Genomic DNA, 21,554 nt, shown 5'->3' with positions numbered 1-21,554 from the left:
CTTAACAGGACTGTACGAAAAGTTTTGTAAGAAGTTTAGAGAATGCGAAAGAAACACACACCAAGCTACTTATCCTCCAAGGAAGGCACAGCCTCAGCAGGGATGCTCGGAGCTGCCCCGATCCCCGCCTCCTTTGCTGGCTCCCCAACAGTCGCCCCTTCTTGCGGAGGATCTTCCAGCGCAGGTGTAGACACCCCATTTTGACTAAACCCTAAACCTTCCCGGCTCGTGCCAAATCCATCCGAATCTCAGCATTAGGGTCCCAAGCTTCGCCCTAGGCTGGATTAGGGTCTCTTTTAACCCCCTGCAAAATTTCATCGAGATCGGGACTCGTTTGCCCAGCAATCAGGCTGAAATAGTGTGTGTAATGCAAATGAAGGGAAGACCCCACTAGGTTTTCATTTTTACCCTAAAAACCTTGTATTTTAGGGAAAATTCAAGTTATCCAAAGACCCCAAATATCCATGAATACATTTTTAGAAGCCTTAGGATCTCAGAATTGTCTCGGCAAAATTTCAGAAAAAGCCGCCAAGAAAATTCGAAAAAGACAAGTTGAGTTAGTGCCGTTATCAAGTATAGGGGGTGCATTATCCCAGAGGAGTCGCGCATTTGTGCGCCCATCAATTTTGGTGCCAATATCAACTTCATATTTTTTCCTATAAATACTCACTTAAGCTCATTTTTAAGAAAAATCTTAGCTTTTCTTAATTTTTTAGAGAGATAAGCTCTGAGGAGAGAGAAGCCGGATCTCGTCCAAACCCAAACCCTCCGATCGCTATTCCGATCCGTCAGCTCTTCACCTCCGATCCTTTTCTCCGGCAAAACCGACGGAGCTTCGGCTGTGTTCAAACCCCTAAACTCTCCCTCATTGATTTCCTCTTTGGCAGGCGATTTTCTTCGGCAAATCTCTGAGAGAGAAGTTGTTTTTTTTTTAGGGATTTCATAGATCTCATATGGATCTGAACGAAATTAAAGCAGAGAGAGGGAGAGAGATTTAGGATTTCTTCCCCAAATCTCATCTTCTCAGACAAGATTCCGATCTCCGTACAAAATTCCAGGTTTTTTTCATTTTCTCCGGCAGTGCTTTTCCATTTCCGGTCATCAAATCGGGGTCCACAGGCTGGCGACTCTGCTGGGGAGTTCTTGGAACATTGCCTAACTCTGTTAAAATGCCATTTGTTATTAATTTTGAAAAATTTTGAGCTGAAATCATTATAAATGGGAATGTAATCGCTTAAAATCCAGGGGCACCAGATAGATGTTTAAAACAAGGGATTCACACATTGCACAGCATACATCATTTTGTTCTTTATTTTCTTTTATAGATTTTCTTATTATTGGCTCCACGGGATAGATATAATGCGTGCCTCATGGGATATCACTATCCAGATGGTGCTGTTGTATCTATTACCAAGCTATGCGCCAGTGCTGCAGTCGTAAACACTCGGTGTACTTGTGTTTACAGCAGCCGGTGAGCAATGAAGCATACTGTATATAACACTCGGTGTACTTGTGTTATATACTTAAAGTATGGATCATATGCATAGTACCTGATATTGAGTCCGGAGCTCTACTTTCATTTTACATATATTATGTACTTGGATATATTTGTTGATTTAGTAAAACCCAATTAGGATCTGCATGTGCTTATATATATATTGCATTCATATAAGGACGAACATGTATTGCTTACACATGTTGGAGCCTAGATTTAGGAGCCATGTCCTATCCATAGATTATTGTAGCTCACCTTATGTGACTACATCGCAGTCCTAGTACACTCACATATCTGTCTTGAGTCAAGCTTCTTGACTCTATGGGATCATATTTAGGGCTGGTGCCCCTGGTTAGGACATATATGTATATATCTATTTTTTTTGATTATCAGATTAGAGCCTACTCATTAGTGAGGCTTCCTTATCTAATCAAATTAGTCATATCAGTCCGTTCTTCGGATCTAGACCCGACCAGTGGCTTTTACTTGCCCTCTAATGGTCGTGGCCTATCTTTTGCTCTATTCATTGAGATTTTTGTCCATATATCTTTTGATTATAAGATTAGGACCTACTTTCTAGTAGAGATTCCTAGCTTGAATCAATCAGTCGTGTATATTCATCTCTCAGATCTAAACCTAGCTAGTGGCTTCTACCTGTCACACTCATAGCTATGGTTTATTCCTTGACCTAATGATGATAAGTATTACCTGTTTTCATCCTTTAAATTCAAGCCTCATTTATCCATTCTTTTGTTGTATTACTCAAATTATTGTTCGTCCTGTCTTAGATATGGTTGATAGCTTGTCTGCTGTCCCTATGACCATAGTCTATCATTATTGATCTTCTTGATCGTACATTTTTGTCGTCCACCTTTCAGATTTAGATCCGGTCTATGATCTACTTTTGTCATTTTATGACCGTGGTCTCTTCCCTGAGTTTCTGATCATCTTTGATCATCAATGGAACATTTGATGTCGCCAATTATATCCTTCTTGTGATTATTGGTTAAGTCCATCTTTATTCTTTGTTTATTCCAAGTTATTCTCCATTCCCTAATTATCCCATCCTATTCTTTCTGTTTAGGTTAAATCATGGCGAATAATTTGTTGAAAGGCTGGATAAGCGAGACTATTGGGGCTCTTCCGCTAGAATCCTCGGATAGGAGTATGGCTGATCGGTTCATCTGTGCCTTCAGTCATTTGAGTGTTTCCGATATAAATTGGAAGTTTCTCCAAGCAGCCGCTAGATTCTGGGATCCTGATCTTCATGTTTTTCGATTTGGATCATTCGAGCTTTGTCCTATATTCGAAGATTGGTGTGCTTTATTAGAGCTCCCAACAGATGGACTTTGGATACAATCTTCGAACATAGATTCCTCTCATTCCATTTTTTGCAAGCTATTCAAAAATCAAACCGTTGATGCACTTTCATGCTTAACGGATACGTGTGTGCAAGTTCAAAACCTCATCACCCTTTTTTCTGAAAACGTCGATCCTACTAACTCTCGTTTTCAGAGTTGTCGACGCAATGCTTTGATTTTTAGTGTCTTTGCGCGATATGTCATTCGGAAAAACCCTCGTGTTGCTCCGTTAACCTTGTTAACTGTGGTAGACCAAATTAACAAAGGGAGGAATCCCATTCCTACCATGTTAGCAGAGACCTTTTTGGGACTAGATCTTATTGCTTCCCAAAATATCAAAGACAATTTCTGTGGGTGTGTGAAGTTGTTGTATGTCTGGCTTGGTGAAAAATTTCAAATTCTTCAGCGACAAAAACAAAATCCGTATACCCTGAAGAATTTCCATACATGGAAACCAATAGCCAACCAACCTCAGTCCATTGATGAATGGCACAATTGGTTACAACATGTAGAGGAGAGCCAGTTTCGCTGGGTAAGTCATTCATGTTTTCATGTTTTTACTAGCACTTACCCACATTCATTTGTTTACCTCATGGGTACCGAGAAATCTTCCTTTTATGCACCCATTCGAATTCTCCATCAGATTACGGGAATTCCATGTCCTCCCGGAATCATAGTCCCTCCTCTTTGTGAAGATCTTACTCCTGATCTCGTCCGATCCATTGTGGCTGCTTGGGGAAACAAAAATGTAGAAAGGAGGTTAGGTTTATCTCGCAAATTCCGACGTGGAGAAATATCGGAAGAGCCCGCAAGCCGGAGAGCTCGGATTGAGGAACCTTGAAGATCCATATCATGTTTTGTTATTCCGATTTCTGCATTTCCCATTCTTGTCAATCTGCTTATCCAGCTGTGATCAGAGATTATTTTTTTTTCATCCGTTGTAATCACAATTTGGATTTTATTAATGAAAGTGTGTTTTTGTTTCTTTTGTCATTGTTTGATCAAGATAGTTTATCTCGATTATCAAAATTTTAATCTAGTGATTATACTTCCATTTCAGGATTCTTGATTGAGCAGCCATTGCTCCTAAGAAAATCCTCGTTTCAAAACCAACCTGGTCCCGTCAGACATCTGATTCCAGGCTGAGGCGGCAATCCTTGTCACCTTTTTCTTTTACTTCTCCTTTATCGCCTTCCTTGAATTTTCAAGAAATACTTTCACCAGTCCAACCAACCCTTGAAGCGATGGCAGAGAATGGGCAAAATAGTATGGACACCAATGAGATGATGAAAGCGATAATGTTACAATTGAGTACCATTAATGAAGAAATAGCCCGATTAAAGAATGACAGAGAATCTACTTCCAAAAATCCTGCACCTCAGCAAACCCCAATCATGCCTCGCCCACCTCCTACGATGGCTCAGCCTCCTGTGTTGCCAGTCTTTGACAATTCTGATGACGAGCAGTATGAAGAAGAGAACTGTCTCCCCCATCTGGATAAAGGCAAGGGGATAGTCGATAGGTTGGATAAGATGGCCCAAGAGATGGAGAACATGAAAATGCAAGGTCCGAAAAAATTAAATATGGCCGAGTATATGATAATACCGGGAGTTGTGCTACCTCCTAATTTCAAGATGCCGGATCATGATAAATATGATGGGACAGGATGTCCCAAGAGTCATCTGAAAGCCCTTATTCCTCTCTTACAGCAGCATGGGCTTACTCCGGAGCAGATTGCACTTCTTTTCCCTAGATCTCTTACAGGAACAGCAAAGAAATGGTTTTTGAGCTTGAAAACCGAAGAGATCAGAACTCTGGAGGATATTGCCAATAGATTTGTTGAGCAATTCTCCATGGAGGAGGGAATAGATGTGACAAAAAGAGATCTGAAGGCGCTGAAACAAGGGCACAATGAAACCTTCACTTCTTTCATTCGCCGATGGAGGCGTAAAGCGGCGCAGATGACACATCGATTATCAGATGCCGATCAAATTAAGATTGTTGTCAAGAACCTATCCCCGCAATACTATCATCACATGGCTATTCAGTATTTTCTGGACTTCAACCATCTGATAAAAACAGGAACTCAAATCGAAGATGCTTTGTCCAAGGGACTAAGATCAAGATCTTCGTCTGATGTGAGAGAAGGAAAAAGACCTATTGTGGCACCGAAGGAGGTGCACAATGTTAACTATACCAGGCCTTCCAGTTATGCCAGACCACCGGGTTATGATCAACCACCATCCAGAACGGTGACTGAGGTCAGGAGGCCTATTGAAAAGAAGGTTTTTCGTCAGTTTGACCCCCTCCCTTACTCCTTATCAGTGGCTTTGAAGAAGTTGCTGAGAGATAAAAAGATTACTCTGTTGGAACCTAGAGAGCTTCCCAACCCTTTGCCCAAGTATTGGAGGAAGGACCAATACTGCGATTATCATCAGAATTCAGGGCATTTGACTGACAAATGCATGGCTTTAAGACACAAGATCCAAGACATGATAGAAGCAAAGGATCTTGCCGTTGAAGCACCAAACGTCACTCGAAACCCATTACCTACACATGCAATGCCTCCCCCGAACGTGTATGCCATTTTCACTGAAGAAATCCTCTTAGATCACTCCCGTATTTGTGCGTTATTTCTGATAGACCGTATGTTCTGAGATGGGATGATGAAGATGAAGCGATCGAAAACAAGAAACCTTATATACTATCCCCTCTAGATGAAGGATTAACAGGATCCTCTGAGTGTTCTTGTTCTTATGTCCTCAAGAGTGAGGAGGAAGAAGAGAAGAAAGAAAAAGTCCCCTATGTTTTGAGACTAGAGGAAGAAGACTTGTTGCTTCTAGAGGATCAGTGTGACGAGCTCCGTCATGTCACACGTGGTGGTCGGGTCTTTAAGCCAGTTGAACTCAGAGCTGAGAATCCTGCCGAAATAGCCCGAGCATCAGAAAATCAGAGGCAAAGACAGACTGTAGAAGAAGAGGAAGAAAATTTGTTGAAACAACTGAAGAAGACACAAGCTAACGTGTCCATCTGGGGTTTACTAATGGCATCACCGAAACACAGACAGGTTGTGCTTCGAGAATTAAATGCCTCTCAAGTATCAGTTGAAATTACCCCCGATGAGTTGGTCAATCTCGTGGCAATGGCCAGGGTTTCTAGAACATTGTCATTTACTGATGAGGATCTGCCTCAAGAAGGAAGAGATCACACAAGACCTCTCCGTATCACCATACTGTGCAACAAGAAGAGGGTCCCCGAGGTATTAGTGGATAATGGGTCAGCTTTAAATGTATGTCCTTTAAGCACCGCCACTACCCTGGGATTCGAGCCAGCCGATTTTATCCCGTCGGAACAGGGGATATTGGCATATGACGGAACCAGAAGAGATGTCATCGGGACACTCGCCACAGAAGTCGAAATAGGAGGTGAAACTTTCGAGATAGAGTTTCAGGTTCTTGACATCAAAACATCTTTCTTTCTCCTTCTTGGCCGGCCGTGGCTTCATAAAGTTGGAGTCGTTCCTTCCACACTTCACCAAAAATTGAAATTCGTCCGAAACAATCGAGTGATAACAGTGCGAGGAGACCCTGAGCCGGAAGTTGGACAAATAACATCTGAACTGAGCACTGAAAAATCAAGAGATGTTAGTTTAACCGGTTTTTCATTAGAAATCTCTACTATTTCCTTTGGGGAAGCAATGAATGAAGAGAAAATGTTTCTATCAAGCACGAACACTCAAGTGGTGAAGATAATGCGAAAGTATGGTTATGTCCCGGGAACTGGTCTGGGAAGAAATCTGCAGGGCCCAACTGAGTGGCCAGAGTTGAAAGCAGTAGATGGCTTATTCGGGTTAGGATATCAGCCAACCCGAAAAGAGGTTCAAGAAATGAGAAAGTATATGTTGAAGAGGGCTGAATGCCGTCGTCGGGGGATAGAATTTCTGACAGGACCGTACAGCATGATTATGAACGGCCGATTCAGAAGAGAAGGGGCAGACTGTCCGTTCTATGGTTTTCCTGAGACCTGGTGCGATAAGACTGGGAAGAGGCTTCCAGGGTTAGAGATCTTCTTCACAGATGAGTTATCAGAAGACTTCTACAGTGAGCAGTTTACCTTGGCAGCGATAGCAGAAAAACCAGCTACAGATTGGGTGGAAAATATTGAGCCGCATCTCCTAGACTCCCTATATCAGGTTGAGGCCCCAATCATCGCTATGATTGGAGGAGATGTGCCTTTCGTGAGCCCCAAAAACTGCATTACTCCAGCTACTGGACCCTTAGACAATTGGACCGCACAGGTTATACCCCAAGTAGTCCTCCAGTATAGTCCAGTCCTTTCAAAAGAGTCAGTCATTTCAAAAAATGTGTCAGTTTCTGAGTTCAACCCAGAGTCTGTCATTTCTAACTTTTCTTTTGATGCAGGTACCATAGAGGTCGGAGTAGTTCTCGGAGGTGGTGAAGAGTCGGTTCCTGTCGAGTCTCGGTCAGAAGATGTTTTCACTGATTCTTCATTTGTACATAGTCCTGTCTACGTTGATACTGATGTCAACATGTCATTTCATTTGAATTCAGAGTCTGTAACGCCCGCTGTGGGTGAATCATTCGATGTAACCATCAATTCTGCAAAAGAAATAAAAGACTCATTTGTGTACGATCCTGTCTTTATTTCTAATTCTGTTTCTGATTCTGCTTCAAAGCCTGATCAAATAACTAATAATAATAATAATCAAGACTCCCCCTCAAACGAGGAAGCCGACGAAACTCCTTTTGAAATCAAATACATGATTCGACAAGAGGAGATTCGCCGAGCAAAACCACTCGAAGAAGAAATTGAAACTGTAAATATAGGTGATGAAACTTTAATTCGGGAGATTCGGATTGGCAAAACTTTATCTCCTGAGGAGCGCAAAGAATTAATCACCTTGCTAAAAGAGTTTAAGGAGGTCTTTGCTTGGTCTTACGATGACATGCCGGGATTGAGCGAAGACATTGTCCAACACAGATTACCTCTAATCCCTGGCATCAAACCGAAGAAGCAAAAACTCCGAAAACTCAAGACAGAATGGGAGTTAAAGGTTCATGATGAGGTGAAGAAACTACTCGAGGTAAAATTCATTGAAGTAGTGGAATATCCCGAATGGCTTGCAAATATAGTTCCTGTGCCCAAGAAAGATGGAAAAGTCAGGATGTGCGTTGATTTCAGAGATCTGAATAAGGCGAGCCCAAAAGATGACTTTCCTCTTCCGAACATCGATATCCTGGTAGACAACACTGCTGGACATGCTCTGTTATCTTTCATGGATGGATTTTCAGGCTACAATCAGATCAAGATGGCGCCTGAGGATATGATGAAGACGGCATTTATTACTCAATGGGGTACATATTGTTACCGAGTAATGCCGTTTGGTCTCAAAAACGCTGGAGCTACCTATCAGAGGGCTGCGACTACTCTTCTTCATGACATGATTCATAAGGAGGTCGAGGTCTATGTCGATGACATGATTGTCAAAGGCAGGACTCGGCCAGAGCATACAGTCGCTTTGAGAAAGTTCTTTGAGCGAATCCGAAAGTTTCAACTTCGCTTGAACTCAAATAAATGTGTATTTGGGGTCACGTCAGGGAAGTTGCTTGGATTCATGGTCAGTGAAAGAGGAATCGAAGTGGACCCTCAGAAAATCAAGGCTATCCAAGAAATGCAACCACCAAAGACAGAAAAGCAAATTCGTGGATTCCTTGGCAAGGTGCAATACTTGAGGAGATTCATATCTCATTTAACTATGACATGTGAACCCATCTTCAAATTATTGAAAAAGAATTCCTCCAAGAAATGGAATGAAGAATGTCAGGAAGCATTTGAAAAGGTCAAGCAGTGTTTGTCTTTGCCTCCTGTCTTATCCCCAGTCATTCCTGGTCAACCATTGTTGATGTATTTGTCCATCACAGATACAGCAATGGGTTGTATGCTTGCTCAGCAAGATGTAGGATCTAAGAAGGAGAAGCCTATCTACTACATCAGTAAGAAAATGCTAGAGTACGAGATAAAGTACACTATCTTGGAAAAGACTTGTCTAGCATTAGTCTGGGCGACTCAAAGACTTAGACATTATCTCTTATCGAATAAGGTATTTTTGCTTTCACGGATGGATCCGTTGAAGTACTTATTCGAGAAACCCGCCCTTACAGGAAGAACTGCAAGGTGGTTGCTATTGTTATCTGAGTTTGACATCACATACGTCACTCAGAAATCTGTCAAAGGACGGGTTATTGCTGAGCAGCTAGCTGATGCTCCTGTTGAGGAGAATGCTTTTCTGAAAGTTGAGTTTCCTGATGAAGAGATCATGGAACTTGAAGAAGAGATTCCAAATACCAGATGGACAATGTACTTTGATGGAGCTGTAAACAATCGAGGACAAGGAGTAGGAGCAGTGCTTGTATCTCCCAGGAAAGAATACATCCCGATATCCATCAAGTTACAATTCGAATGTACAAATAACATGGCAGAGTACGAAGCTTGTATCGCAGGACTTGAGGCAGCTTTAATTTTGAAAGTCCAAGAGATTGGTGTATTTGGAGATTCAATTCTGATAATTTGTCAAACCAATGGTAATTGGAAGACAAGAGAATCAAAATTGATCCCGTATAATTTCTATCTCGAATCTCTGGCCAAGAAATTCAAGAGCATCACATTTACCCATCTGTCGAGAACCAAGAATCATTTTGCAGACGCCTTGGCTACTTTAGCCTCGATGTTGGATATTTCTGAGACAATGGAGGTCCAGCCTTTAGCTGTGAGGTCGCAATGGGCTCCAGCGCATGTAAATGCCATTGAGATATCAGCGCGATGTCCAGATGGAAAACCGTGGTATACTGATATCCGAAATCTCATTTCAGGCAAGGGGCATCCCCCTGAAGCTTCCAGCAAAGAAAGAAAAACTCTTCAGAGATTCGCCGCTAACTTCATCATTTGTGGTGAAGAATTGTACAGAAGATCCTTTGATGGGATTCAGCTTCTATGTGTTGATGAAGATCAGGCTGCAGAGCTCATAGAACAAACACATGAAGGTGTTTGTGGTCCTCACATGAATGGTAAAATGCTATCAAGGAAGATCCTTAGACTCGGTTTCTATTGGCCCTCAATGGAAACAGATTGTTTCGCATTTGTGAAGAAATGTCATAAATGCCAAATCTATGCGAATCTTATTCATGTGCCTCCGTCAGAGCTGCATTCTATGACCTCGCCATGGCCATTTTCAGTATGGGGGATTGATATCATTGGCAAAGTCTATCCTAAGTCGTCAAGTGGGCACGAGTACATCTTGGTGGCCATTGACTATTTCACGAAGTGGATAGAAGCTGCTTCATATGCTTCCATAACTTCCAATACAGTTGCGAAGTTCATCCGTGCAAACATCATTTGCATATATGGAGTACCTCATGAGTTGATTTCTGACAATGGATCTCACTTCAAGAAAGAGGTAGTGCACCTGTGCGAAGAATTTAAAATCAAGCATCATAAGTCATCTCCTTACAGACCGCAGACAAATGGTGCTGTAGAGGCAGCTAATAAGAACATCAAGGTTATTATTAGCAAAATGACAGAAACTTATAAGGATTGGTCGAATAAACTCCCGTATGCTTTGTGGGCTTACAGGACGTCGATCAGATCCTCTACAGGTGTAACTCCGTACTCTCTGGTGTATGGAATGGAAGCTGTCCTCCCTGTTGAAGTGAGAATCCCGTCTTTAAGAGTTATGATGGAAGCGAATCTGCCAGAGTCTGAGTGGGCCAAAGTCAGACATGATGAATTGCAGATGATTGATGAAAAGAGGCTCAGAGCCTTATACCACATCCAAGGTTATCAGAGAAGAATCGAAAGGGCATTCAATAAGAAAGTCAAGGTTCGAGACCTGAAATCAGGAGATCTCGTCTTGAAATCTTATCGAGCACCGGTGTTCGATCCCAGAGGAAAATTCAGACCAAACTGGTCTGGTCCTTATATTGTTGATAAGGTCCTGCCTGGAAAAGCCGTAAGACTCCTCAATGAAAATGGTGAAAAATTAACAGAACCTACAAACCTGGACCAACTAAAGAAGTACTATGCTTAAATACACCAAGAGGCCATCCTTGATCGATCAGAGTCAAAAGCTAACAACCCAAAAGTCAAAATACCGTTTGCAAACCCTTTGGGCCTATAAAAAAAAAAATCCTTTTTTCTTGACAAACACAAACCAGGGGCATCTTTTATGACTTGCGTCATAAAAGATAGTAAGCTTGAACTACGTTCTGACCTGATTCCTTTTTACAGGATACGTAGGCCACCTGATTAATTCAGGTTCGGTCAAATCTTTCATAACCTCCAAATCTTTCAAATCCTTAAAAACATGAAAGAAAGAACAAAACAAACAATCCTTGAAACCCCAAAAATGGGCGAACTACGCAGACCTGATTCCCATTTCTTTGGGGATACGTAGGCAGTCTGGAGGGCCAGATTCGGTCAAATACATGAAAAATCACCAATATGTAACCTGTTTGAACCCAAGCCTACCTAAAAGTCCTTTTGGTGTATTTTAGGTCCAGGTTTGTAGAGAAACAGAAAGAAAAGAAAAAATGATGGAGTCTTAGACCCGCTAGACTGAAAACCCGAAAGGGCGGGTCTAGGCAAAAATTAGGGTCATTCACCTGCTAAGTTGAAAACCCGAAAGGGCGGCTTAGGCAAAAATCAAGGTGCAGAGCCTGCTGGATGGAAAATCTGCAAGGGCAGACAGTCCAGGCAAAATATAAGGCATGCAGTCCGCCAAATCAAAAACCTGAAAAGGCGATTTGGTCATGGCAGTGACTTCAAAAGGACAAAATCTCTGAATGCCAGCAAGACTTTTATTTCTTCTGAGGCATTACTCTGAAGTCTGAGTAAGCGCCAGTAGAGATTCTTCTGACACTCTATAAGCTAAGGAGTTAAGACTAAGCAAACCAAAGGGATAATAACCATGACGGAAAACCTGAAAAGATGAATGAAACACCTTTAAATACGGTTTTTGAAAGATTCTAAGAAGTGGTAGACTATACCATTTTAAAATACTTATCAGGCTGAAAAGCAGATTCAGTTTCTCTTAGAATCCAAGTCATGGTCGAAGTCCTCCTTTGTTGTTAGCCACAGTTCAGTCCTCGTCAAAGTCAAGGTTAAACTCTAAGGTCTTGTGTGGGGAGTCCTGTGTGGTCAATGTCTCTCCAAGGTTGGAGTGATAGAAAAATGATGAGGTTGTAGATTCTCGAAAGTGATACAGAGCAGAGCAGAGTTCAGAAGGATAGTACTCAGACCATTCGAAGTATTGGCAGCGGATAGAAATAGAAGAAAATTATCAGATTCAGTCTTTTGTATTTGAAAAGATTTGTAAATTCAAAAATTCAGGAAATGAAAACCTTTTCTACAATGTTCCCTATGTTTGTTCTCCTATGAATTTGTCATGGAAGTAAATTCGTACTAGGGGCATCTTTTATAACCTGTTCAGGTTATAAAAGATATCAAGTGAACTCTGATAATTGAGATAAATACTTTCATTAAATAAAGATAAGAAGAGATTCAGTAGAGTTTTAGTCAAATTCCTCTGAGAGTCTTTCTTATCATCTTATTGAAAATCTATCTCATAATCCCCAGTGGAGTTTCTATCAAAAAAAAAAAAATGTAAATAAACCAAGCATTCAAATTAAATCATCTGCATCTGTGCATAAACCATTTAGCCTCCGAGCTAAAAATCAAGCTTTTATGCACAAATCTTTGCCTCCGAGCATAAATTCTCTGCCTCCGAGCATAAAACTTTGCCTCCGAGCATAAACCCTGCCTCTGAGCATAAATTCTTGCCTCTGAGCATAAAACCTTGCCTCCGAGCATAAACCCTGCCTCCGAGCACAAATCCGTGCCTCCGAGCATAAAACCCTGAGCATAAAATCCTTGCCTCCGAGCATAAATTTCTTGCCTCTGAGCATAGAATCCTTGCCTCCGAGCATAAATTCCTTGCCTCCGAGCATGAAACCTTGCCTCCGAGCATAAATTCTTTGCCTCCGAGCATAAAACCTTGCTTCCAAGCATAAATCCTCGCCTCTGAGCATAAAACCATGATTTTGAACATAGAAACAAGCCTCTGTGCAAAAACTCAGGCCTCCGAGCTAAAATTCCCTAGCATCTAAGCTAAAACCTTTCAACCTCCGTGCGTAAACCATTTGCCTCTGAGCATAAAACCATCCGCCTCTGAGCAGAAAACCAACATTCCTAACAAACCAATCCTCTTATAATCCAACTTTCACCAAGTCATTTTCTCCATCCCATTCTCTAAATCAATTTTGGGGCTAGTCAAAATGTGACGTCTGTTCAGCTTTGACATTCGCGCGACAAGCACGCTCTGTCAAAGAGGGGCATCTGTAGACACCCCATTTTGACTAAACCCTAAACCTTCCCGGCTCGTGCCAAATCCATCCGAATCTCAGCATTAGGGTCCCAAGCTTCGCCCTAGGCTGGATTAGGGTCTCTTTTAACCCCCTGCAAAATTTCATCGAGATCGGGACTCGTTTGCCCAGCAATCAGGCTGAAATAGTGTGTGTAATGCAAATGAAGGGAAGACCCCACTAGGTTTTCATTTTTACCCTAAAAACCTTGTATTTTAGGGAAAATTCAAGTTATCCAAAGACCCCAAATATCCATGAATACATTTTTAGAAGCCTTAGGATCTCAGAATTGTCTCGGCAAAATTTCAGAAAAAGCCGCCAAGAAAATTCGAAAAAGACAAGTTGAGTTAGTGCCGTTATCAAGTATAGGGGGTGCATTATCCCAGAGGAGTCGCGCATTTGTGCGCCCATCAATTTTGGTGCCAATATCAACTTCATATTTTTTCCTATAAATACTCACTTAAGCTCATTTTTAAGAAAAATCTTAGCTTTTCTTAATTTTTTAGAGAGATAAGCTCTGAGGAGAGAGAAGCCGGATCTCGTCCAAACCCAAACCCTCCGATCGCTATTCCGATCCGTCAGCTCTTCACCTCCGATCCTTTTCTCCGGCAAAACCGACGGAGCTTCGGCTGTGTTCAAACCCCTAAACTCTCCCTCATTGATTTCCTCTTTGGCAGGCGATTTTCTTCGGCAAATCTCTGAGAGAGAAGTTGTTTTTTTTTTAGGGATTTCATAGATCTCATATGGATCTGAACGAAATTAAAGCAGAGAGAGGGAGAGAGATTTAGGATTTCTTCCCCAAATCTCATCTTCTCAGACAAGATTCCGATCTCCGTACAAAATTCCAGGTTTTTTTCATTTTCTCCGGCAGTGCTTTTCCATTTCCGGTCATCAAATCGGGGTCCACAGCAGGTACCTCAGAGTCATGCATCAACTTGTCTAGAGGGAAGGATGGGTCGACTTCTCGCACGCGCCGCCGGCACTCGACAAAGGCATCAATCTCGACAGGGACACTGAATTCTGCTACAGCCATATAGAATTCGTTGGAGCCCTGCCATTCTTCCCGTACCTTGGCCAGCTCTTCGCATGGGTAGTTCGAACGACTAACAAGTTGTTCTCCGCCTGATCCCTCTTGAGGTCGGCAAACTTGAGCTTATCCTTGAGGTCCTTCACGATGTCCGCGAATGACAAGCTCTTCGCCTGGGCCTTCCCTATGTCCTCTTCCAGCTTACGGACGCGTTCATCACATCTCTCCCTGAAAGTGTCCATTTCGGATTCATCTTCAAGCATGTACCCCAGTATCTTCATCACATAACTTTGAGCATGTGAAAGGATGCCCCGAAAATAATCAACGGTTGGTCATAAGCGAAAGGAAATGTTAGGCTAAAGAATACCTACGCAATGAGAAGAGTGAAGGTAATGAGCAGCCACTGCCCGCCGGGAATACCCTCCAGCTCAGCCTCGTCACCGGGAAGGGTGGTCATTAGGCCCATCTCCACACCAACCTGCAGGTTCTTGAGACCCCTGTCCTCCTCGCCTATCTTCCACTCCGGCCTAAACACCTCCCCACGCATCTTAAAATGTCGTTCGGATAACTCTATCCGGTCCAAGATTAACTTGGTCATACTAGACCCTTCTATCTGGCTTGGAGGATCGGATAAGAGAACCGACTGAGTCTTGGTGGGCCGAGGAGTTTTTCCTTGCAAAGTACGCGAGGGAGTATCCTTCTTCGCCGGGGGCTCCATCTCCTTGATAGTGGGAGGTGTTGCCTTGTCCTTGGCCCCGACGGTACGACCGGGGGTGCCTGAGGATACGGAATCCAGAGGCACGTTCACCTTATTCTGTGCCACCGCCATGAACTCTGAAGGAATCCGCACCCTCTCAGAGGAACTCTTCGACGACTCCCCCATAGCCTCCTTTCCTTTAGCATGACATATCTGTGACAGAAAAATCAAGGAAAGAAATTCAGAAATAAGAGTGAGGGTCCCACAAAAAATCTAGAAGAAGTAGCTCCTTTAACGAGGAGAGGGGCTCACCATGAATATTGGCTGAGCTCTCTCCCACATCCTCGGCTGCCCTGGAGGCTCTTTTCTCCGGAGTGTGGTACAGCTTATACTTCTTCAGATTTTTCTCTTCCTTGAATTCGGAAACGTCGATGGGTTTCCCAGTTGTGAGTTTTGCTAAATCAAACTTATTGTAATATGAGAAGTAGGGCAAAAGCTTCCTCCTCCACTCGGCAGCGCGTTTCCAGGACCAGGGAAAACCCCAATTTGCATCCGCCGGAGGGGTAATGAAAACAAACTCCTCTTTCCATTTCTTAATAGAGGAGGGCAAGTTCGCAGCAATTTTCACTTGGGGACGTTGGGTCAGATACAACCTTCACTTGGGTACTAAGGGAAACACAACACCTAAGCAAGGGGAGGGTGACTTGGACTTTCTGCAACTAAGCTTTGACTACAAAGGCCAAAAGAGTACGCCAACTGTTGGGGACCAATTGGGTGGGTGCTACCCGATAGAACTCTAGCGCCTCGAAGATGATCCCTAAAAGAGGAAACCGAATAGCCGCCCTAAAGGTTTCTAGGTAAAAAGTTACCTCCTCTCTGGCAGCACCCTCGCACACTCGATCATCGGGAGTAGGGAGTCGGATCCCGTATTCTGTAGGTATCCTATATCATTCCTAATTCTCTCGACCGCCCCGTTTCTCAGAGTGCTCCCAATCAACATTACACCTTCGGGGCGAAGGGTATCACCGGCCATCATGTTCATGATATCCGCCTCACGGGTGGGAGGGGCCCGGATGGGAAGCTCAGATTGTGTGGCCTCTGAAGATGATGATCTAGAGACACCGGAACTATCTTCCAGTTCTTTGGCCAACAGGTCGTCTTGGGAGTTGCCTCCCTTACCCTTTATCAGCCTCCTCCTCCTAACCCCTAAACCCTTTGGTTTTACCCTTTCTACTACTACTACTGATTCACCAGACGGATTCTGGGAATGACTCGCATCAGACATGGCCAAAAAGAAATAAAATTGGAAATTTATTAAATCAGAAGGTGCGGTACTCATCGGAAAAGATGACAGAAAAGAGCGAGGATTGAATTTGAATCGACGACGAAAGAATCTCCCGGAACTGATTGGAGAAGCAACAAAGGATAGCACCAGGTAGAAAACCCCTTTGTTGAAAACCCTAGTTCCCCTCGAAGAAGGTGAAAAAATGAAGAGAGCAATTCCTAGAAATGCTTTTAAGTTAGGGTTCTCGCACGTGTCAACCGGTATTCCCCTCCCTTTAATTGGATGGGACATCTACACGTGGTGCCGTTATAAGGATTTGAGGAAGTTGTCACAATCGAAGCGCCATTTCGCCGTGAAAAGAAAACTTCTAGGACAAGCTACTACCATGTTTTTCCCGCCAGAATGAAGCGGAATACCATTTGAATATCCGCCCGCGCCCTCCAATTCTTTCCCATTCCATTAAGGATAGAAGGAATCTGGTTGAGCAAAAGGGGTCGAATCTCAAGGAAACAGTTCGCCGATGCCCTCTAGTTCTTTCCCATTCCATTTAAGGATAGAAGGAATCTGATTGAGCAAAAGGGGTCAGATCTCGAGGAAATAGTCCGCCCGTGCCCTCCAATTCTTTCCCATTCCATTTAAGGATAGAAGGAATCTGGTTGAGCAAAAGGGGTCGGATCTTGAGGAAACAGTCTGCCCGTGCCCTCCAGTTCTTTCCCATTCCGTTTAAGGATGGAAGGAATCTGGTTGAGCAAAATGGGTCATATCTCAAGAAAACAGTCCGCCCATGCCCTCCAGTTCTTTCCCATTCCGTTTAAGGATGGAAGGAATCTGGTTGAGCAAAAGGGGTCGGATCTCAAGGAAACAGTTCGCCCGTGCCCTCTAGTTCTTTCCCATTCCATTTAAGGGTAGAAGGAATCTGGTTCAGCAAAAGGGGTTGGATCTCGAGGAAACGGTCTGCCCGTACCCTCCAGTTCCTTCCCATTCCATTTAAGGATAGAAGGAATCTGGTTGAGCAAAAGGAGTCGAATCTCAAGGAAATAGTCCGCCCATGCCCTCCAGTTCTTTCCCAGCCCGTGTGAGGACGGATCTAGCTGAGCAAAAGGGGTCAGATTTCAAGGAAACAGTCCTCACTCGCCCCCTAGTTCTTTACCATTCTGTTTAAGGATAGAAGGAATCTGGTTGAGCAAAAAGGGGCAGATCTCCACGCAATAGTCCACCCGTGCCCTCCAGTTCTTTCCCATCCCATTTTAGGGTGGAGAAAGAATCTTGTTGAGCAGAAGGGGTCGGATCTCGAGACAATAGTCTGCCCACGCCCTCCAATCCTTTCCTTTTCAATTCCAGGAAGGAGAAAGGATCTGGTCAAACAAAAGGGATCAGATTTAGTGTCAAGTAGAAGCTACCAAGCTGAAAACCTACGCCCTCCGGGATCAATAAGACGGTAAGGCACCCCTCAATACTCCCTCACCAACGACATTTCTTTATCCCAGTTAGGTGGGCGTAAAAGGCGTACCTATTCTACTCACACGAGCTAACAAAAAACAAGAAGAAAATGTGCAAACACAGATACGAGGGAATTGGAAAAGTTCTATTCATTCAAAAATCATGGCCCACTGACCTACAAAAGTTGGGCTGGAACAAAGCCCCATCCAGATCCCTGGCCCGTAGGCCCTCTTACATCATGGCCCCTTGGGCCCCATCAACCATTTACAAAAAAAGAGAAAAAAGAAAAAGACAAAAGAAGGGAAAAGGCCCTTAACCTACAGGGCCTTGGAACATAACATTTTTTCAAAAAAAAAAGAAGAGAGAAGAGAAGAAGCAAAGGCTCGACCGCTGAAGCACTGGCCGCTCGGTTCCTCCCCCGAACTCAGTCCGACCGGCTGTTCGGGGAGTTCTCTTCATCGGAGAGGTCTTCGCTATCTACCCTCTCCTCCATGGAACCCTCTAGGAGGGGATCCAACTCGTACTCAAATAGTTGCTCATTGAGCTGGTAGATCTTCTGCCTCAACTGCCGGTTCTCCATCTTCAAACCATCAATCTCCCCGCACATCTCCAGGACGAGGTCGCAAAGCTCCATCTCCTGGCGGCAAACCTGTGAAAAGAACGAGCGTTTCTTGGCTACATAAGCCTCCAGAGATTCACCCTCGCGGGGTGGAGGAGGAAGGCGGTGAGGAGGAAAGCTAGGAGGAGGACCCGGGTCCTTTTTGGCCTTCTTGTAGCACATCAAGTTCTGATATGATTCAGAGTCGTTGGATGCCTCCACGAGGAGGGGAGCCTTTCCTTTGTCACCTGAGGAGGGACCACCAACGGATTTAAACATTTTTTTTCGAAAAAGAAAAAAACGGGGGGGGGGGGGGGGGAAGGGGAAGAAAGCATAGAAAGGAGAAAAGTGAAGGGAAAGGTTGCTAATAGGAATGCCCCAAGGTTTCCCTCTTTATAAATAAAGAAGAAACTCTTGGACTACGAAACGATACGACGTGCCCTACACGTGTCTCTCTGCTATGGGGTGGTCAAATGGTGATTCATAATTACATTGACACCCCTCGAGAAGACACCGCCGACTAAAACTCCCTGCCCCTTCACATTCCAAGATCTTCATAATTACCCATGGCCTCAGATTCTGTGACCAAATAGAAGAGTTTACTCCCTTGGTCCATTCAGGAGGAGGGAGGTATATGATGGGTAATAAAACGGCGTGGCCGTAGGACCTCACCACATGTCATTTCCATATCGCCAAGATCTTAGCCATGATGGCCCGTCATCATGAGGGGTGTTAAACACGGCATGTCCACGGGATCCCGCCACGTGTCATTTTCTTATCACCAAAATCTTGGCCATAATCACTCATCATCACGATTATGGGGAAGGTTATACACAAGATTAGCAGGCCATTACCATGCCATGCATGCCACTAATCTCCTACGATCGGAGTGCAGCCCAATCTGAAGAAAGGAGGCCTTTTCTCCCAAATGATTAAAGAAGTCCACGTGGCACACCATAAAGGAGAATTGCATGCAGAGGAAAAAGATAAATACGTTGCAAGGCTTCCCAAAGGGAGATCCAATCTTTTTGGCCTGGAAGGGAAGAAAGACCCAACTAGACAAGAGGGCACCATTAAAGGCAAGCTTTAATTGCCCATCAAGGCCATCATCTCTAAGGGAATTGAAGGTAAGGAAAAAGGTGTTGGACGCTCGCTCCCTCCTCCCCCTAGGCCCCGTAGTCAATTCGACCACCCCAATAATAGAAAAAACCTATGTTTGGTTCTGGTACCCTAGCCATCCCCTTCATTAATCTTGCTGTTTATTTATATTATTGAGCTAGAATTTGACTTGGGTGTCGAAGTGGTTGTCCGGGACTCACCCCGGACCCCCTGGCCCCTTTGTTTGTGATTGTAGATACTGGATGGAGGCCCTCTACCCACCGCACGATCACAGATCCAGATTCTGGCACCATCAGGTCCCACATGGGACATCCATGTGTAATCTAGACCATTGATCTTGTAGACTATCAATGCGATTCGACTTGGGCAGACATCTATTGTACATCCTATCTAATAAGATAAGGCCTACACAATCAATGGTTTACCATAGTAGAACCTAAAATGAAGCTTGATGGATCAACAAAAATGGTTTAGACTATGAAAACAACGGATCCGATCATGTGGATGTCCACGTGGGATGGGAAAAAGGTAGTTGTTAGTAAAGAGCCTCAGAGGTCACAATATTATTTTCTTTTAAAATTTTATATTAATGATAAGGACAAATAATCTAAAAAGAGATAAATGAAGGAAAGATGTTAATATGTGCCATGTTATTGGTAGGGTGCCAACGGGGCGGGGCGGGTCCAGGCAGGTGTTGCATTCCCCGTCCCCACCTCAAGGAAACTTCTCCATCCCCGATCCGTGTATGGCGGGGAATCCCCGTCCCATCCCCGCCTCACGGGGAAAATCTAATCCCCATCCCTGCCCCGTACACTATGGGAAAAATTCCCCACCCCATCCCCGCCTGCTAGAATAACAATTTGTACGTTTTTTCTATCTAATAAAATAATTATTAAATAATAATTCTACGTTTTCTTTTATATGAGGTATTTTGGTAATATAAAAGATATGTAGGGATATTTATGTAATTTATAGGCGGGGATTACGGTGCGGGGCCATCTCCATACCCGCCCCATCCCCGCTTCGGGGAATTTTTTAATCCCCTGTTCCCGTTCCCGTTCCCGTCCCCGTCCCCGCTTGAATCAGGGACTCTCGGCCACGTGTGAGGCAGGGGCAGGACGGATCACCGTTTTCACGGGGTTAATTGCCAGCCCTAGGTATTGGGCCCGAGGCTCCATGCTGAAAGGAGATATCGTCCACAAGATTGAGGCCTGTAAAAATTGACGGCCTGGAGATACGTTACTTTATCATTGATTTTATATGCTGTGGGCACGTGAAGTCCACAACAGTGAACGGTCTGGATCATCCTATGATGTGGGTGGGCCCCACGGTACATTTTGAAAAATATTGGGCTTCACACGCACAAAGCATATAAAATCTCAATTTTTCCTCCGATGATCATTGTAAGTAGCATTGCCAAGCCACTAGATGATTATTTTTTCATTATAATAATAAGGAAAGCATTTAGAGTGATGCTAGCCCTGAAAACTGGATATCCGGCTGATAAATATAGACCGAATGCTTGAAGATTTAGAGGGATATACTGAGGCAGAGTTACAAGCTCCAAGAAGGCATAAGATACAGAATATATAGTGGAGACAAATTAAAGTTCTAGCCTGACAAATGGTGTTCTCAATTTCCCTTAGGGAACTTTTTCTTGATCTTTTTAGAGTAGCCTTGGACTAGGAACCTTATGTTCATGGCTATTTCATGAAAGAAGAAGAAAAGATATCATGGAAATTGACCTTAGGTGTAATTTTTTTGATTGGCAAGCGGACAGGGCTGCCTCTCTAAATCACCTACTGGAGTCTTGGTACATGGGCAGCACGGGAAGAGATAAAAGGGGTTTGGAACTTGAATGCGTTTGGTATTTTCTCAGTTAAGTCATCCTATGGACAAATCTGTAGGGAATTAATTGAATTTGCCTACTTTTTCTCCTTCTTCATGAGAGAAAGGTAAATTGGTAATTTTATGAGAGTGGAAGAACGTTTTTTTGATTGGTAAACTGGGTTAGGCGGACCCCTACATGTATATTAAAGAAAGAAAAATGAAACAATAGCAGGAACAAGCTCACTGCTCAATCCTTAAAATAATGG

General features: G+C 43.6%; 2 protein-coding genes across 2 annotated transcripts; both read left to right on the top strand.

The window, feature by feature from the left end:
* The first annotated feature begins 4,100 nt into the window (after window positions 1-4,100).
* On the top strand, window positions 4,101-7,286 carry LOC143855471 (uncharacterized). Its single transcript, XM_077365587.1, has 3 exons — window positions 4,101-5,434; window positions 5,500-7,153; window positions 7,278-7,286. Exons 1-3 carry the CDS (start codon window positions 4,101-4,103, stop codon window positions 7,284-7,286), a joined length of 2,997 nt encoding a protein of 998 aa, XP_077221702.1.
* Window positions 7,287-9,349: 2,063 nt separating this feature from the next.
* On the top strand, window positions 9,350-11,182 carry LOC143855470 (uncharacterized). The gene is made up of 2 exons (XM_077365586.1): window positions 9,350-9,717; window positions 11,161-11,182. Exons 1-2 carry the CDS (start codon window positions 9,350-9,352, stop codon window positions 11,180-11,182), a joined length of 390 nt encoding a protein of 129 aa, XP_077221701.1.
* Window positions 11,183-21,554: the final 10,372 nt, after the last annotated feature.

This window comes from Tasmannia lanceolata, unplaced genomic scaffold (assembly GCF_043159265.1).
Source record: "Tasmannia lanceolata isolate RefF3 unplaced genomic scaffold, GAP_Taslan_0.1 ptg000021l, whole genome shotgun sequence".
NCBI classification, from domain to species: domain Eukaryota; kingdom Viridiplantae; phylum Streptophyta; class Magnoliopsida; order Canellales; family Winteraceae; genus Tasmannia; species Tasmannia lanceolata.
The sequence above is the reverse complement of the archived record's forward strand: the minus strand, read 5'-3'. Positions and strand labels throughout refer to the sequence as shown.

What these genes read in the sequence shown, in the direction of transcription:
- LOC143855471 (XM_077365587.1), top strand. Translation starts at nt 4,101, where the DNA reads ATGGCAGAGAATGGGCAAAATAGTATGGACACCAATGAGATGATGAAA. An exon ending in GCAATGCCTCCCCCGAACGT is followed by an intron (nt 5,435 to 5,499) that starts GTATGCCATTTT and finishes TATTTCTGATAG; the next exon opens with ACCGTATGTTCTGAGATGGG.
- LOC143855470 (XM_077365586.1), top strand. Translation starts at nt 9,350, where the DNA reads ATGGCAGAGTACGAAGCTTGTATCGCAGGACTTGAGGCAGCTTTAATT. An exon ending in TGTCCAGATGGAAAACCGTG is followed by an intron (nt 9,718 to 11,160) that starts GTATACTGATAT and finishes TCCTTTTTACAG; the next exon opens with GATACGTAGGCCACCTGATT.